This window comes from Platalea leucorodia (genome assembly GCF_965183815.1).
Source record: "Platalea leucorodia genome assembly, chromosome: 4".
Classification (NCBI taxonomy): Eukaryota; Metazoa; Chordata; class Aves; order Pelecaniformes; family Threskiornithidae; genus Platalea; species Platalea leucorodia.
The window spans coordinates 84,735,828-84,754,566 of record NC_138826.1 but is presented as its reverse complement, the minus strand read 5'-3'; the positions used below and the strand labels follow the sequence as shown (position 1 = coordinate 84,754,566).

The 18,739-nt window shown below is 38.4% G+C and overlaps 1 protein-coding gene across 2 annotated transcripts in view; it reads left to right on the top strand.

Moving 5' to 3' along the window:
* NAV3 (neuron navigator 3) overlaps positions 1-18,739 on the top strand; it is a gene marked incomplete at its 5' end in the record, with an annotated part of 269,575 nt that overhangs the window by 118,759 nt on the left and 132,077 nt on the right. For both annotated transcript variants that reach the window (XM_082311047.1, XM_082311046.1), the window contains 3 exons: positions 6,296-6,364; positions 9,039-9,178; positions 16,026-17,055. In XM_082311047.1, the coding sequence (XP_082167173.1) occupies positions 6,296-6,364; positions 9,039-9,178; positions 16,026-17,055 (1,239 nt within the window). The remainder of the gene's footprint in view (positions 1-6,295; positions 6,365-9,038; positions 9,179-16,025; positions 17,056-18,739) is intronic.

Sequence of the window (18,739 nt, the reverse complement as noted above, 5' to 3'; positions counted from 1 at the left end):
CTGGCAGTCCTTTTTATCAACTTTTATCTCTTGTTATTTTCACAGACTGTGCAACAAATGTGACATTCTACACATTGTTGTTTTGCAAATGTCAGTTAATGAGATGAGATAACATTACACTTTGCAGCTGCTATGGAGAAGATGACTTTCTCTCTTCATTTACCAAAAAAAAAAAACAACAAGTTACAAACCCATACACTTCCAAAGAAGCACAGGCAGTGCTGTTTATGGCAATTAGTGTCCATGGAAAATGGATTAAAATAGGAGTGAAAAAATGAACTTTTGTTATATTTAAAATTCACCACACTTACAAGAGATAAATTAGCAGCTTAGGAAAATCATTTATATATGTATTTGTGTTTTGGTCTGCTTTTTTGAAAATGCTTATGGGAACATAGCTGAAATGTTGGTAGAATCTTTTGTAATTTCTTCATATTGCATAGCTCTTTACTATTTTAGAATCAATGGAGAGACCAAACGAAATGCTCACAAAAGTACTTTAATACGTTCAATAGAAACAGCCTTAACTATGTGACAAATGTTCGACCGATGCAGATTTATAGCAATCCCAACCATACTTTAGGATGTGTTGATGAATGTGCATTTTCTGGAAATCTATGAAACAGTTCAAGAGACAATGAGTATAGATTTGAAGAAGTGACAGCCTCAGGCATTCTGGCACCCCCTTTTTCATTCTTTCTAGAAGAAAACTGTGTTACAGTCTTATTCTATCAAACTGTGAAACAGAATAGTGGCATACATTTCTGTGTAGATATCTGATATACTTTTGCTCGAGTGCAAGATCATAAATGATATGGAGATAAGGTCATAAAAGGCTATGATTGGTCCCTAAGGGCCTAGTCCTAGTTCTGGCAGCACGCTGTTACCCGCTTGGCTGATTTTTTCAGAGAAATTAGGGTTTTTTTAAAAGATTGGATTATTTTAGGTGGGCTACATGTCAGATTAAGCACAGTAGCTAAGTAGTACATTTATTACTTTGTTGATATACTCTTTGTTTCTTTAATGTTGTGATTCATATATTATTTCATTAAATTCCATAAAATACCTGTACTACAAATACTGGGACCAGGGTGGGAAAGGTATGGTCACTGTGGCGGACGATTTGTTCTTATTACAAGTCACCATGTTCTGCAAGAACAGAAATGCTGATGCAAAACTGGGTTATCTGCATTTTGGTTTATGAGCTGTGAACAACAGGAAAACATTGAAAACACAATTATATTTGTACCTCCAAGCCTGAATCAGTTGGAGACAGACTTCTTGTGTAAGATGCCAGAAGTTCAAAGAACGGAGAAATGTCCACCTAATATAGAACAGATGACATGATATGAGGTAGAACTGCCTGAGCCATAAACATTTCCTCTTGTGAATGAGAAAATAAATGTGTTTCTGTCTTAGATACATATATATTAAAAATATACATCTATAAAATATAAAATATAGATATATCTATAAAATGCACACACATATGCAACATTTATACTTAAATAAAAAGCATTTTTTAAATATATATATGTAGATAGATAGTTACATATAGTTAGATATAAGCATATATTAATTCACCAGGACTGGGCTAAAAAGGCAAAAGAAATGTCTGAAAAATATTGTTTGTGGGAAAATTCAGGTTTTTTGGTTTCCTCCTCAGTATTCCTTGGCTGTCCATTTGAGGAATTAGGCTCTTTTACCTGACCAGACTGTTTGGTATGGTAAGGAGCCTGGAAATTTTTTTCCTGTGACATCTCTCCAGGCACACTTGGGATTTGGAGTCAGGTGAACCTTAGAATATTATCTCTCTGGCTTTTTGCCAGGCAGGCTGAAGAGAATTATAGAGCCAAGCAGCTTGATTAAAAAAAATAAAATAAAAAAAGAAAAAAAATCTGTACAGCACAATCAAGACCTTCTGGGGAAATTTTTACATTGAAAATGCATTCTTTTTAAACTATTTTTTTATCAGGGAACCATTCTAATAGAAAAATCTTGAACAGTTCTGGAGAGCAGTTACCTTAATGATATAAATGCTCTTTATAAGATCGACAGCTATTAAAATTCAAGTATGCCAGTAAGGTAGAAAGACTGATTATGTACTACAAACACCTTTGGCTTTTGTCTAATTTTAACAGAGCACATAGCTGGCATTTTAGAACCACCATGTGACTCTTAACATTATAGGAAAGTGACAGTCTGATGTAACATGATCCTTTTGAACTTTCTAAAGACTGTTAATAAAAAGTAGATGATATTCAGGGTGACACTGCATGGGTTACTTTTTGAAGAAGGACGTTAAAATATTTTCAGCTTGATTCATGCCAGGTTTATAGGAGCTCCATCCTTCAGCTTTACATGGTATACACACTTTCAAGGGGCTGCTTCTTTCTTGATATACCATGCTATTTGTATAGCAGCAAGACAGACTTTCTGGCAGTGTAGTCCAGTGTCAAGCAATCACTTGTCTTCTCTCTTCATCCTCTTTGTTCTTATTTGCCCATTTCAGTTGAATATTTCACTTCACTTTCAGTGGGAGGGCATTTAAGAACCTCTAGTATTGTAGCTTATGTTGACTTCCTACGTCCCCCTACACCTTTTGGGACCATTTCTTAAACCCTTTTATCCTGCCTGCAACTGCATGCCCTTGATCAGTTCCCCATCTTGGTGGAACATGGTGCATAGCTCCCCAATGCGACTGACTGTGCTGCATGGCCACGTGGCGTAGAGCAGAGTCCTGGTTCCTGCAACCAGCAGGGCATCTTGGCTGTAGTACAGCTGTGGTGTTCACACCGCATCATCAGGTGTTCATCAGCACCTCAGGGTCAGTACAATCTCTAACATCTCTGTATCTTCCTTCTCAATACTACCCCAGCTACCTCTGTGCTGAACTGCCTTTCTGGGCAGTCTCAGGATGTTTATTCCATTTTCTCACTGCATTTAACCAAGGGACCAGCAACAAATTACCCACTGTCAGCATTTCATAGTTGCTGTGTTGACTAGTGTTTCCCTGGTTTGCAAGAGAAAATATTGGGGCTTGATTTCCACCTGGAAGTCATTTTGCAGAGTGCAAATGATTTCTAAGGATTTGGGATCAGATGCATATATGCCATCATACCTGTTTTGAACAGGATTTGCTTAACCAGGAACATCAGTGTTGTCTTCCCCTATGCGTTAGGTGGAAGAGGAGAGCTAAGCATGATGCCTGGTCCTGGCCCAGGGCCGGTGCTGAGATTGCCCCAGCACTGCAATGCTGGGCTGTAGCTTTGGGAGCAGCGGGGTTTCCTGCAGGCTCTGCAGTCAGGGTTGGTCCCCTCTGTGGTTTGTATGTCCCCTTCCTGCCAATGCACTGTGGCTGGGCTTTGCAGGCGACTGCTGTGTCTTCTCAGAGGAGTCGAAGCTGTAACCATGTTGGGGAAGACTGCTGGTAGGACTATTATGGCAGTGGAAAAGGTCTTGGGAACAGACAGATGAGAATCAGAGGCTTTCAAAATCCCCCTTTCCGGCCCTCTGACAAATAAATCCTTCCTTGTCCTAAATGCTATAGCGTTAAGCTTGTACTGTCTGGTTTGTTAATATGCATTTGCTGCTTTATTGCAAGCACATATTTATTATACCTTTGTGTGGATCTGTAAGCATAAAAACTAACTGTTTTAAGCAAAACAGGTTTATTTTCCCGACTGCCAGATGTTACCCACAAACAATTATCTGGTAGGATAGAGGGCAGCAGGTAAATATTTGCTTATACATTTAGAAGAGCGGCTAAACTAAAATCTAGTCTGCAACTGTGTTGCAGTTCACGTCTGTAATAGTGGGGCCAGCAGCTGGGAAACAGGCATCCGTGCAAAGTTTTAATGGGTCCAGCACATTCAGTGCTAATGCAGAAGGAAAACCCGAAGTCATTAGGAACTTGATGCACCTGGTTTATGAGCTGTTAAAATTCTCTTTTTCCCTTTCATTTGTCACATTACTGTGGAAAATAAATTTGCTCAGTCACAGTGGGAATGATTCTTTACTGATGTTGACACATCCATCAATGACTTTCAAGCCTGTCTGGAAATTTCGAAAACGGTCTATAGGTTGATGTTTCATGAATTTGCTAGTGGATGGAGTCCCAAGTAACAGGCATAGAAGGAAAGCATTCTAGCAAGCATTTCCAGATAGGTGCTTTGTGTATTTATTGCTATTAAAGAGAAAAAGAAAACAAAAAGGTGCCATCTGTCCATGGGCTAGCTTATCAACAACTCAGCAACATCACTGAGATTAAGTTATTTAATCTTTCCAGTTACTTTGGAATTGTGTTGTTTGAGGTAGAAAAGCTACAATACGCTATGGCAATGCATCCTGTTCACTCTGTTTTTCCAGCTCACTGTCCGTGTTGATTGTACCATGTATCATTTTACCTTTTACAACATAAATGCACTAAGGTTTTATTTGACATACCATTTTTCTCACAAACTTCTTAGTTTAGTCAATGCAGATAAACAGCTAGCCATTTCTAGATTCCTTCATTTTAAATATGTTGAAAGAACCATGAGTGGAAGATCTCATCAAAAGATGGGCTATTATGCCAGGCACAAATTTAGCAATTTCAGCAAAACAACCTATGTCACATTTGCATCGTAAGTCCAGACATTATCAAGAAAGATAACTCTAAGTGAAATATAATTCAATATACTAATGACTAGATAGATAAAAATATATAAACTGTAATTATTATTATACTATTATAATTTATTATAATTCCCACAGAAGTTATGGTCATATAAAAAAGCGCTTTGTCAGCATTACTTTGAAGATATATGTCAGAGAATTGAATGCTGCTTTTATATATTGAATAACTCCCTTTTGCTCTCTTAAGACTGAAGTACTCTCTTTTTTCTTATATTCGTCATGTGCATGTGTGCTATTTGTAACTGGCAGGCACAGAGGCAATGCTGAACCCTTTAGTGGGGTTTAATTTGGTAAAGTAGCAATAATCACGCATCCCATTCAAGTCTTACATCATCCCTTGGTTTGTGCCTTCCCCTTGCCCCTCTTCAGGACTGCTGTGCCAGTATGGGAAGACCTTTCTCCTTTGAGGGCTTCTCCCATCTGCTCTATACTCAGGCTATCTGCTTCAGTGGACTAGGAGAAATTGCTTAACGCTTTTCTGGTAGACTCAATACCACCAGGTGTTTCTTGTAAGTGCTGCCAGTCTATAAAGCCGGGACTAGAGCACTATGGTTTCTGCTGCTACTCAGAAGAATTGCTGAAAGATGCAGAACTGTAAGGGACAAAAGCAATCTGTGACTATCAGAATTTCTGCTTACTCTGTACCCCATCGCTTCCTTAATAATGCAAGGAATTTGATATAATTGCACCTGGCTTAAGCACCTGTCTATATCCTTAGGCTGTGTGGATCCCAAAGGATGCACCTGTTTATAGTAGCTGAAATTACCTGGCAGGAGGCCTTACCTTGGCCATGCATTTGACATATCCCTTATGCAAATGTCTAAAAGAATAGAGGAATAAATTTGCTGTTTAGTAATGACACATTGTTGGGTGTCAAAAGGAATATACAATTTTTAGTCCTGTAGCACGTACGGGATCTTCTGTTGCAGAAATACTACTCGGATGCCTCAATAGATGAAGGCGCATTTTCCTATGGAATTTAACAGTGAGTCTAAGCACATGTCAGGGCCTTCCTAATGAAGCCTCTGATTCATTACCTGGGTAATGCATCACATACATGACCTGTGCTGCTGTAACAGTAATGAAAATTATGATAGGATGCTTCTTCCATATAGCTCTACTGTCAGGAGGGTCACCTTTCTTTAGCAGGAACTTTTCTGACTCCACATTGGATCTAGTATGGCAAATTTGTTCCTAACTGCCAGACTGTGAACCTAGTCAGGTTGCTGGAGAAACTAGTAGCTGTATATTTGTGCTTAGTACTTCTTGTGGTTGGAAAAAAAAAAAAAACAGCACAAAGTTTTGTGGCGCACTCTGTGTGAATTGAGCTAGACTTCAGTAATTCAGTCACTGGAAATTTGCTCGCATTGTCTATTCCTAAAATAATTTCTAGCAAATTAGACAACTTATAACAATAGCCATTATTTCATAATCTGTGCATTGCATCTCTCATAAAAATCTGCATGTTTGCATTATTTCATATTTTTGCCAATTAATTTGTGTTTTCTATCCATGTTCAATTTGCATTCATTAACTCATAGTTTGCTGGTAAGTGTGTTCTTTCTATACATGTTCAAAGAAATTCTTTAATTCAATTTCTCTGTTTCTTCTCATACAGTCTCACAGCCAGATATGCAACTCAGTCTAATCACAGTGGAATTGCAACCAGTCAAAAAAAGACTTCTAGGTCAGTTAAATATCTCTAATTTATTGCTTGTTAGTGATAGTCAAGCAAGTATATGCCCATTGATATTTTATCCTTTGGACTTAAAGAGACATTAAACAATGTGTATTTATGTTATGCGTGCAAGCTTTGCAGCGATGAGCTTTGCCATGGGAAAGCCTTGTATGGACTGGAAGGAGCTGATTTGTACTGTATATTAGTAATATTTCTGGTTGTTATGTATCCTGCATCTTTGTATCTTGCATGTAAAATATTGGATGTGAAGGATTAGTCGGTGATTTTAGTGCTCTCTGCTCTCTAGCTCAAGTCCTTACTTTAGTCCTGAGTGAAAAGAAGTTTGGGAGTCCATCCCAATTCCCACTAGCTGTTTTGCATGGACTGCAAACCCACCTGAGAAGCTGAGTTCACAGAGCCAAGTTCATGCAGAAGCAAAATAGAGCAGAAAAAAAGAACCACTTCCAAGACTTCTGCTCCATCAAGAGGAGCCTGCACACAGTCCCCACTGACGAGATGCTTTGTTTTGGCAGTGAATTTGACAGAGCTGTGTGTAGGAGCTGACCTGTTTCAGATTTCATCAGTACTTTTACTTTATCACTTCCATGAGCACTAAAATCTACAAGCCAGACTGCAGAAGAAAGAAACTGAGGTCTAAAGCTTAAACTTGTTTCTAGCTTTTTTTTTGTGGGGGATAATTAATGTGTTCATTAATTATACCTTTGCTGTACAGTTCATTGGTGAGAACAATGAACTCTAAATTGCATAATCTACAATAAAGATTGCATTTCGCAGTATAGCGCACTAACACAATTTGAATTGCTGGTGATAGCTTGGAATGAGCTATACCACGGTCCAGTTGCTTTGCACCTGCATTTATAGGTCTTCAGTTTTCCTTATTGCTGATGCTCCTGTCTTGTCCACATTCAACATGTCGGGGTTAACAGTCTTATTGTCTAATACTTTAAATCTGTGGCAGTGTTTCCGAAGCCTGTTCAGAGGTATGTGACTTGTCCCTTATTTGTTATTCTCCTCTTTGCATTTCCTTAGCTGCTTAACATGATTCTGCAAGAGCAATTTAAAACCTGAATTCAATTAAAAAAGACAGCAAATGAGGTAAACTGGAAAGTGTGTAGAGCAAATGACCTCATGTATAATGTGCTTACTGTGGCAAGTTCTCGAATTCTGGCATGCAGAATATATGCAGAAGTATTTTATATTTTAACAGAACAGATGAGTTTCCAGTGTTGCACATGCCTTCTCATTGCTTTTTTCATTACCTTTGACAAGTGATCTCAGGGCTCTTACTGCCTGTCAAATTAGGGTAATGAGAAGGAGCAAATGGATTTTTAAGTTTGTTTTAGTGCATTCTTCAGGGAACAGAAGATCACTCGAATTCATGGGTCACGGTAAAGGTTAGCATGTGTACAGCTGCAGAGCAGAGACTGTCTGCTCTGGGCTCGGCACAGAGACTAGCAGGGCAGGCTGGCGGCCAGAATGAGCCATAAAAATAACTAATAGATTAGCTCTCTGAGGCTTAAATTGGTAAAGGAAGAGAACACGGAGCTGTTTACATATGTTCGCTAATGAAAATAAAATGATTTGAACATTTCTCTTATACCAGTATATTAACAAAAAAGTTTGGAAGAAATCTAACATTTTGTAATTCTTTGTAACATGATTTTTTCTCCCTTCTGATGCTGCTCTTTCATAATGTAGTGAAACTAACAGAATTTGGTAACTCTGGTATAATTTGGATTGCCACTATTAAAATCATCATATTCCAATAAGTGAGAAACAGAAGAGAGATATTCTTCCCCTATGGCAAAAGCCTCTTGCTGCTTTGAGCATTTCATTTTGTCTATCAGATAACAAAACTGGAAAGGAGTGGGGGTACCCACAATGATGCTGCAGAAAGTTTGAAGTAAGCTTGTATTAAAGAATCTTACATCAGAGAACAGATTCAGGCAGAAAAAAGATGCAGGCTTACACATGCCAGGACCAAGAGAGTCTACATTTTTTTCCTTAGCATAGCCACACAGTAAGGTTCAGATGGTGGCAGCAAATACTAACAAATGAACTGTATAGTCTGCATTATATACTTCTGTCTCAAAGGTATACATGCATCTGTAGCATCTACCTAAGTATGTATTTTCAATATTTTTCATTTAAGATAATAAAGTGGAAGTGCTTGAGCTGATAGCCCTCTGAAAAATAACCAAAGAAGATAACTAAAAAGCCAGCTTTTATGCTAAACACAGCTGTGAAACATTTACTAGAGTAAGAAAGAGATACGAAATATTTCTCAACTATGTATTGTGCTTTCTAATCAATTTCTGTAACATTTCCTCTTCAAAAGTGACAGATTTAAATAAAAGTTGATATTGCACTTTAATGGTTTGTTAGGGTGAATCTGTTTTAGCAATGTTAATGGCAAATGCAAAGCATCTTCTTACATGTTTTGTGACTCTAGAAAGCATCTTTTTCCCTTTTGTGTGCGTAAGGATAAGCTTTTATTTTCATTTGTGGAGTCTAACTAATTTGAATCCTCCTGTTCATTGTTGCTTACCTGAAATCATTGTTTTCAGTTGTTGGTTTTCAATTCTGGTCTGATATTTGCATACTGCCTCCTCTATAAGTTGCATTACATAAAATGAACTGATTTCTGATTATACCATTCCAGGCTTCCAGGACCCTCAAGGGTGCCAGCTGCAGGCAGCAGTACCAAAGTCCAGGGAGCTTCTAATTTAAATCGGAGAAGCCAGAGCTTTAACAGCATTGACAAAAACAAGCCTCCACAATATGCAAACGGAAATGAAAAAGGTAAGTGATTAAAAGTCACTAAGCTTACTCTAGATAACATACAAAAGAGGAAAACAAACAAACAAACAAACAAAAAAACAAAAAACAAAACACACCAAAAGAACACGTCCACAAGGGTCAAAGAAGTGAATGTAATATTTAGACTTGGTAAGGAAGACCTATGGAGATAGGGCTCTGAATGAGGACTTGTGGTTGAGTTGGGATTAAAGTTCAGAACTGAAAACTTTCAAGATGTTATATTTATTTTATCCTTCTTTGATGGAAATATCCCTGGGTGATTTTTCTGAAGTAAAAATGAATCCATATTGGATGCCTATAATCTTGGTCCATATTCAAGTCTACTCATACCCAAAGGAAGACTGCCATCATTTTCAGGGGACTTTGCATCTTAGCCTCTAACAGAGAAGAATCAGAATATTATATTTGCAGCAGAATATTATATGCATCAGAATATTATATGCATCTATTCCTTCAGAACCTTACCTAGTGTATATATAAGTCTGAATAGAGGATTGGAAATTAAGTCAAATGTAATGAAATTTTGCAGGGATCTGAATTCAGTGTTCATGTTTTATTGCCTCCTTTAAATATGAACTTCCATTATGGAAACAAACAGAGTTCCCTGGGTCCTTCCGTTTCTCCCACCCTGACACTGTTTCCCTGGAAAATGTGCCTCTTCAGGCTTTATCTCAGAAACAATAATGTAAAAATTCAGCTTTCTGAGTTGTGTAACTAATCCAGCCCCTTCCCCCGCTTCTTTCTCCCTTTGTGTAATGAACAGCATTTTATTCATATCTCTGGGTTAGAATACAGTTGAAAATGATACAATATACATAGTACCCATTTGCATCCTTGGGGTCTGTGGGAGGAACAAGTATGCAGTGAATGTTCTTCATCCAAGCAACAGGCAGCTATCCAGATTTTTTTTACAAAATTCTGATGAACACACTTTGCCCCTAGCTGTATCTGAAGATATAAAACCATCCTTTCAATAGTTATTTCTTTATTTTCACTATCAGGGTTGAATGTTTTAGATAGTTCTATAGTGGGATTTATTTTATCAAGGACTTGTTTATGGCAAGACATCCAGGCTAAAACTAGAAAGAGATCAGAGTGAAAACTGAGCAGACACTGTATAGTTCACAAATACAATAGTGAAGTTATGAAGTAGGAGATGTGGCCGCTTGAGTGAAGGTATGTACAGCAGTTCAGATTTTGGAATTGCTTCATAACATTGACATAAGTTTGCTACCGAAATATGGGAGAGTGAAATGACTCAAGGTGTGACATGCTTGTAGATATTAATATTCTTAACTCATTACTTGGAAACTGAATTTTGACTGCTAAGGTTTGCGCTGCATTGCACATTTATGTGGCTTTTTGCATGATGGATTACTTTCCCATTTCTTTACAGCAGAGAATGAGAACCTTGATGAGATTTTTAGCGAAGTCATCACTTGCAAGAGGATAAGGGGTGGCTTTGTTTGTGTATAATCATTCAATTGATTTTACAGGATATAGGAAATGTAACACTACATAACTACAGAGTACTATATTTGAGATGTTTCTGTCTGCTCTATTTTCTTTCTTTCAAAACAGCAGAATGGATGGAAGGACATTGATTTTACATGAGAATATAAACTGAATACAAGTTTGTTGTAGAGTATAAAACAGAAGTTGGAGAAAATGACTGCTGTGACTGCAAGGATAGCAAAGTGATATTTTTTACAATACCCTAAAAGAACACATGAGAACCTGTATTTGAATTCATCATGCTACTTCTTTGCCTAAAGAGAAAAACAACTGAACCATGCTATATTTTAAATTTAATTATTATAGTGGCTAATTTTTGAATATTACAAAGAAAATTCCAAGTAGTCTTTTGATATTTCTTTTAAAGTATTTGAGGATGTTCTGTGACCTGATTTTTTTTGAAGAACTTGTTTAGAAACAAACTTCAACCCTCACAATAGTAATACTAATAATAACAAACACCTCTTTAAAAAAAAGTATCACTATACATTGAAAAACTTGATTTTTCCTTACAGTGTGGCACACATAATAAACCTTATATTTCAAATTTTGCTTCTGATGCAGATGCTTGGGGCAAGATAACTTTAACAGCTTCCATTGAATGGGTATACAGTCCATACACTCTAATTTCTGAAGCACAGATCATATAGTAAATAGTTTGTATTCTGCATGAGTGGTGCATAAACTGAAGCAGAAAAAGAGACAACCTGCGCTAGGTAAATAGTTATTAGAGGTTGGGACCTCCAGACCTCTTCAAGGCCAGACCACTTTTGGTACATTTTTCTCTGCTGTACACCTTCCTGTATGTGCTATAAAGAGACCTCAGAAAAGATGTACAGCATAAGTTTGTTTTTTTTTTTTTAATCCAGCTATATGTAATACTTGAAATTCATTCCTGCATAACATGATTTCCAACTCAGTCACAGAGAGGAATGGATATGTAGTCACAGAGTTAAAGGAGACCCGAAGGTGATTCAAAATAAGACATGATATCGACCTTTTATTTAGTGTTTCATTATTTAGTATGTCATTAATGTTATCTCTTTTGAATGTTGCTTAGGGAATAGTTCACACAGTAAGAAACTTAGCTCCCCTGAGTGAATGCACATTTGCTCTTTACTGAGTACAGCCAGTTTTCGCCCACAGACCCAACCCATTGCTGTGACACAGGTAACTGTGTGTAGCTATGATTAAGTCGGGAACACAGAATGCACCAAAACAATAAACAGGCCATTAGCTGAAACTCATCTGTGGAGCTTTAGTGGGCTGATTCCCCCCCCCCCCCCCCCTTTCCCCTGGACTTTGCAGCTAATGGATGGGTTTCAAAGAACACATCTGTTTTCCAGGTCACGTCACATCTATCTGCTTCTGACTTAATAAAATAAAGATGAAAATAGAACTATGAAAATGAAACTATTTTAATAAAGTAATTATTCACATTGCTAATAAGGTGGATACCCAGGGCATTTTTAGTCCAGCAAAGAAATAAAGTTCTAATTCAAGTCAAATTTTAAAAACAAATATTTACACTTTAGAGCTTAGAAACATTGTATCTGAACACTGATAGGGGTCTCTATGCCATGGAGTTTAATTGCCTGCTTTTCAATGTAATTTAATAATACAAAATAGTGTTTGTGTACTGTCCAAACTCAACAGTATTATTTGGTTATTTTCCCCATACCAACTCTGAGAAAATCTGTCCTGGAATTCCATTGTCTGATGATGTAAATTGTTGTTCATCTGTGGCCAGTATGTACATCTATAGCTAATTTGTTTACGTTTCTACTGCTGCCAGTATTTTGCCAGTTGTCCCTGGTGGTGTTCTCCTCCTGTGCTGATAAGGGGTAGCTACTTTCTCATGGACAGCTGGAAAGGGACAGTTGAACAAGCTGAATTCTTTTAATCTCACCAGATAAACTTCCCATTTCTCCAAACATCCTTATAGCAATTGCTTGCAGCTCTTCCATTTTCTACTAACGTTTTTTATTGTGAGTTACTAAAATTGGATACTCTAACCTGGATACTAGCACCTGCCTGCTACAGAAAATTTAGATTATCAGCACCTGACTATGCTGCAACAGGGGAGCTGTTGTCACAGAGGTCCTATCTTCTCCAACAGCACAAAACACAGCAAAGACCACAGATGAGAAGACAGAGGAGGTTGATTATATATTGGGCCCAAGTTTAACCCCTCACATGTCCTTTATTTGGGCAACAGCCTATGGAAAGTAGACTTGAAAACATCCATTCAATTGTCATGGTCTTGCTGGATGTTCTGGTAGAAATTTCTCTTTTTGCACTGAACACCTGGGGATGTTGCTGCTCTGCTTTCCCAACACAGGTTGGGCTCAACACTGAAGCACTGAGCTCTCAAGCAGAATGCAAAATTGTTTTCACCACAAGCTGATTATGCATTTCAGCAATAAGGGGACTGGGCCCTAAACAGAAGACTGTCTTCTTGTAAAATGTAGTTTATAGAAATATGAAATCCTCGTCATAGCTTGGGTTCACTCTATATCAAAATCACCACAAGGTGGGGACAGATTTCATGTAATGAACAGCTAAAGCTAAGTCCAATTAAACGTGCAGAAAGCAATGAATGATGTGCAGCTTCAAGTAATGCATTTGGGCTGGGGGGAAAATAAATCTTTTTATTCCACGTCTTTAAACATAGCGACAGGCTCCCAATATTTATTGAGAGCGTGCAGTCCACATTCATTGCGGAAACATTAAGGATACACTTTAAATTGAAGATTAAAGGCAAGTTAAAGTTCTCTGTAATTTTTTGATGCTGTTTATGGTTTGTGACATAGGGATCAAATAAGGATCAGTGGTTCCAGGAACCTGTGGTTTTTTTCTATATATGTAGCAGAACAAGCTGTTGATGAAACAGTAAATACTCTTCCTTTTACAATTTTTCCTCCCAATGAGTTTAATATTATATAGCAGGAAATATGGCAATGCATACATTCTTCTTTTTAATCAGAATGCTTGCTTTTTGTTGTTGTTGTTGTTGTAAAACTAATAGCCTGAAGCCATACAAATGTAACAGAATTAATACAACAGAGTGTAGTGGCATCCTGCTGTTCACAGATTGTTACATGTATTCTGCACTAGCTTTGCATATTCTTATGGTGAATTGTTCTTCTGCAAAGCTATTGGGATAGCTAAAGACCCCAAGCCTCCTGTGTGATTAAGGCAAGCTTAGTGCAAGGCAAGATGTGTGCAGGAAGGTTCTTGTGCACACCCAGTCCTGGGCTATCAGCCACAGGGCTGATCCCTGGTATAAATTAAGGAAGCCTGAGGGCTGCAGTAATTTCCAACAGCTGTTGTTGGCTCCAGGCTCTCTTCCAGGACCTAAGGCTCACCAGAAAATAGCAGGGGCCCAGCCACAATTCCTGCCTTGGTTGCAAGGGATGGATCAGCTCTGCAGCTGCCCACCAAAGCTGCTCCATGTCCATGGTGCTACCTGGAGCCTGGGGAATAAGCTGTAATCTCACCTGTCCTGAAAAATGCTCTGAGGCAACCCTTGCCAGTTAATGTTTTCTTGCCTAGTAACTGGACACAGCAGAGCTGCTTGAAACCTTCTGTGAAGGTGGGCTGAGCTCATTTAGCGCTGTGGGGTTTGCATATCAGGCTGAGGAGCACACAAAAAACTGGGCAGATGGAATTATACAGCATCTATTGAAGGTGGAGGTGACTGGCCTGCTGGGGTCCAGTTTTTAATAGTGTTAAGCAAGTAAAAGCTGTTACATTTCTGTCATGCTACTTTTGTTCAGATTTTTTTAAATTATTTTTAAAATAGAACTTGTTAATGCTATTTAGAGAAGTAAATTTTGCTATGTTTGTATTCTCTTTGTTAAAGAAAAAAACAGGTCCCCTTTCAGCATGCTCAAAATCCTCCCTTTCCTATGTGTATTTGTGGCCTTCAGACTTCCAGGTGGATAGTCTAATGCATACTAAGGCCTTAGGGCTGAGACTGCAAAAATGACGCATAACTTCAGACTCTGTGCTGAAGGGACAAATGTCTTCAGTGTCCTCATCTACTACCTTATTCAGACAGGGGAGCCCCAAGGCATGACTTTGGCTTCACGTATGTATACAACACATCAAGCACTCTTTTTGCCATTACATGAACTATATTTGCATTGCACATTTCATAGGCTTTCTTGTAGTGCCAACTTTGATATACTACAGGCAGGCTTACACCTAATTCACTGACAGCCCCGAGACTGAATGGCAAGACAAGATAGGTACTCTAAGAGAAAATATGTCATCTGCTAAAAGAGCTATGTACCATGTATTTAATTGCCGTTACCATTTCATTTCTCTGGTGCTCCAGAGTAATAGTGTTTAGATACTCAGATATGTCTTGGGAATCTGAGCTTCATACAGAAGAGCTTAACCCTTTTGTGCATTGGTCTTTTTGGCCTGATAAGGCTAGATGACTTTTTTGAGAATCATGGTTGTCAATTAGCATAGTTTGAATATTGCAGAGAGAGTCTTGTTCTCATTCATTCTGAAGATTCGCTGAAGTTCCTGCATGATGGAAATGTAGTGCAGGTACCAGAGCCACGTAAACGAGCCTTCTGTACCTACCTGAGCTTCAGGCCCAAAACAACTACCGTTGCTGAACCCGTGTAGATGACATATCACTGTATCTTTCAAGTACTGACACTGGTGAAATTGTTGATATATTTTTTCCCACCTATGAGAGTGCAGTGGGATAAGTTCCTGAAGTCAGCTACTAAAGGTTGTTAACTGTACTTAAAAACAAAAGAAGTATAGTGACCTGCCATTTTTTGCTTTTATGAATATTGATCATATCAATTTAATTTCTGTATTACTCAGTCCTCCTCCTCCTGCCCAAAACCTCAGCTTTCTAGTGCATATTTTGCTTTCACTAAACATCAAAACCATCTTTCTCTGGTTTTGTTTTTCTTCTAATATAGCAGCATTCTTTTATCTTCCATGTCTCAGTGTTTTATTATTAACAAGTGATTGGAAGAATTTCTTTCTGACTTATTAAAGATGAAATTTTTAAATTAGAAGGTCTAATTTGCATAATGAAATGGTTACAAGGAAGGTGTTTCCAAGGCTCTCTTGAACTCAGAACTATTGCACAACACCGTGATGGTGGGAGGGAAAAAAGGCATTTTTGATTAGCCTCCTTCATGTTCCATGTACATGTAAATCATGTTTATTATAAATCATGTGTAACTGTGTTTTAAATGCCAGAGGAGTATGGTATCACCTTCAAGCAGGAGATGGGAGAATAACTGTACCATTATGGTTCTTTCTGTTTTTTAAGCAGATTCACCAAAAGGCCCTCACCCATCTGCAGGCATGAATGGAAATGTGCAGCATCCCACCAGCACCGGGCAGCAGCAGGTCTCTGCCATACCCTCTCCAAGTGCCAGCAAGCCTTGGCGCAGCAAATCCATGAATGTCAAACACAGCGCGACCTCTACCATGCTGTCCGTGAAGCAGCCTAGTCCTGCAACCTCCCCTACTCCATCTTCAGACAGGCTCAAGCCACCCCCTTCTGAAGGCGTGAAGCCCCCTTCATCTGGACAAAAATCTATGCTGGAAAAATTCAAGCTGGTTAATGCTAGGACTGCTCTGAGACCTCCTTTGTCGCTGAGCTCAGGACCCAGTGACAGTGGAAGAGAGGATGATACCTTTTCAGAGAGTGGTGAAATGGATGTCTTAAGCAGTGGGGTGAACAGCGGCGGCTCCACAAGTAGCAGTCCTAAAGTATCACCGAAGTTAACCCCTCCAAAAGCTGGAAGCAAAAATCTCAGCAATAAAAAGTCTTTGCTACAGCCAAAGGACAAAGAGGAAAAGAACAGGGACAAAAACAAAGTTTGCACTGAGAAAACAGTCAAGGAAGAGAAGGACCAGGTCACTGAAACATCTACAAAGAAGAGCTCAAAAATTGCAAGCTTAATCCCAAAGGGAAGCAAGACAACAGCAGCCAAGAAGGAAAGTTTAATACCATCTGGGATCCCGAAACCTGGATCAAAGGTGCCAACAGCAAAGCAGAGCACTTCATCCACATGCACGGGAAGTAAGGAGGCTGAAAAAGTGAGGACTACAAAAGGAAACCAGTCCCAATCAACACCAAAATCTCAACTTAGCGAGAAGGCTTCTCCTTCTTCTGGTCTTGCTTCTTCTGAAGGGAAAGAACCAAGCACAGCTCTTACCCCGGGGTCCTCTGCGGCTCTGTCGGCCTCGATGGCTGCAAGTAGCAGCCAAGGCACGGGAAATGGTGTCGTCCAGCTTCCTCAGCAACAGCAATACAGCCACCCCAACACTGCCACAGTAGCTCCTTTCATTTATAGGTAAGGTCACAGAGGGAAACTGAGTTTCTGCTACCATTTAGGAAAGAGAGCTGAAAAGGATAGAGCAATGGTGGATCACACTGTTATGTTTCTTACCTCCCAGTTTCTGTCACAGCATCACGCATGTGTTTTCCTAATATTATTTTTTAATTAATGTTACTGTATGAATAATTTCTTCCAAGAACTCTGAGTCTCTACCTCGTACAAAAACAATCCACTGCAAATATTTGCCATTTAAAATTCAGGATATTTTGATTAGAAATGCAAATCACATGATACATTCCCTGTGCTGCTTTTGAAAGGTCACGGCTGAGTCAGGTTTCTAGTGAATATTCTTGTTTGCAATTTAACAACCTCACCATTTATTTGCTGATATTCAATAATACTTGCTTAAAATACACTGCTGATGTTTTCAGAGTGTGTAACAGTACTAGTAGGATATTAGAGGAAAAACCATGCACAGCATTTTGGGCAGAGAGAAAAGGTTGCCATCTTCAGGTCCTTTTCCTGTTTAGTTTTATACACAAACTAAGTATAGATTAACTCCATGGAGGCAGTTAATTTTTACAGGTGATACAACCTCTTCTGATGGCCAAGGCTCTGGAATAGAGGAATGAACAGTTACATGTATCAACCTCTGTCTGAATTTATTTCGCTATATGATAGAGCAACTGAAGAGAAGCTGGGAGATTTCATTGTTGTACAGCTCAGAAGACAGAGTAAGTGTAGAAGGACTGGCAGGCTGGTTTGAGTAATGATTTCAGATGTCAGCTGTTGAAGGACTTTAGCTTCAGTTGTGCATAAATTTAACATCTGATAAAATGACAAATACATTATTAAGCAAAATATACTGGCAGTTTTTGTTAGTGAGTAGTACTGTAGATAATCTTGGCTAAAGATTAAAGAGGTGCTGAAGTAGGCTCTGAGGGAGTATATATATCATTACACACAACTAAACATAGCTTCAAAACCAATCTGGATGAGTGATAAACTGTTTAAGTTAATTCTGAACAAAAGCAGTTCAGAAAATCATATGGGAGGGGAAAAAGGCATAATGTAGGTTATATTTATTCTAATATGCAATGAGTAGCCTCAAGTTTCAACTAAATGTATCACTGAATGTGCTTAATATGCATGTTTCTTTATAACTATGTGGAATAACCTCATTGATACAGACGATTTGCAGCGTGGTACATAGGATGGCCTACATATGTGTTAGGGTGCATATATAAAGAGAGAGAAAAGCTATGCTTTGCCTTCAGATGCATGTGCTATTTAATGGCAATTTTACCACATATTGATGCCATTTCATTGCATGATGGAGATATCTTATCGTTCTTTTAAGCTTCATCATGAAGCAAAATGTATTTTGAATTTTAAAGGGCGATAGAAGCAAGCATCTTCCAGTAAAATTTGGGATTAATAATCATCTGTTTGCTTCAAACAAACAGCAAAGGAGACTGTATTTGAAGTTAAATCTCGCATGAAAATAAAATTCTCAGAGCCAAGGTCTGATCTCAGAATGCCATAAACCCAGAGTAATAGACTGACTTTGATGAAGTTACCTCAGTGTGTATCTCTGTAACTGAGAGCAGAATCTGACCCAAAAATATACAGTAACTACATTTCTTACAATTCTCAAGGGCTTTGTAATAGTACACAATGATTTCAGAGAAGACTATAA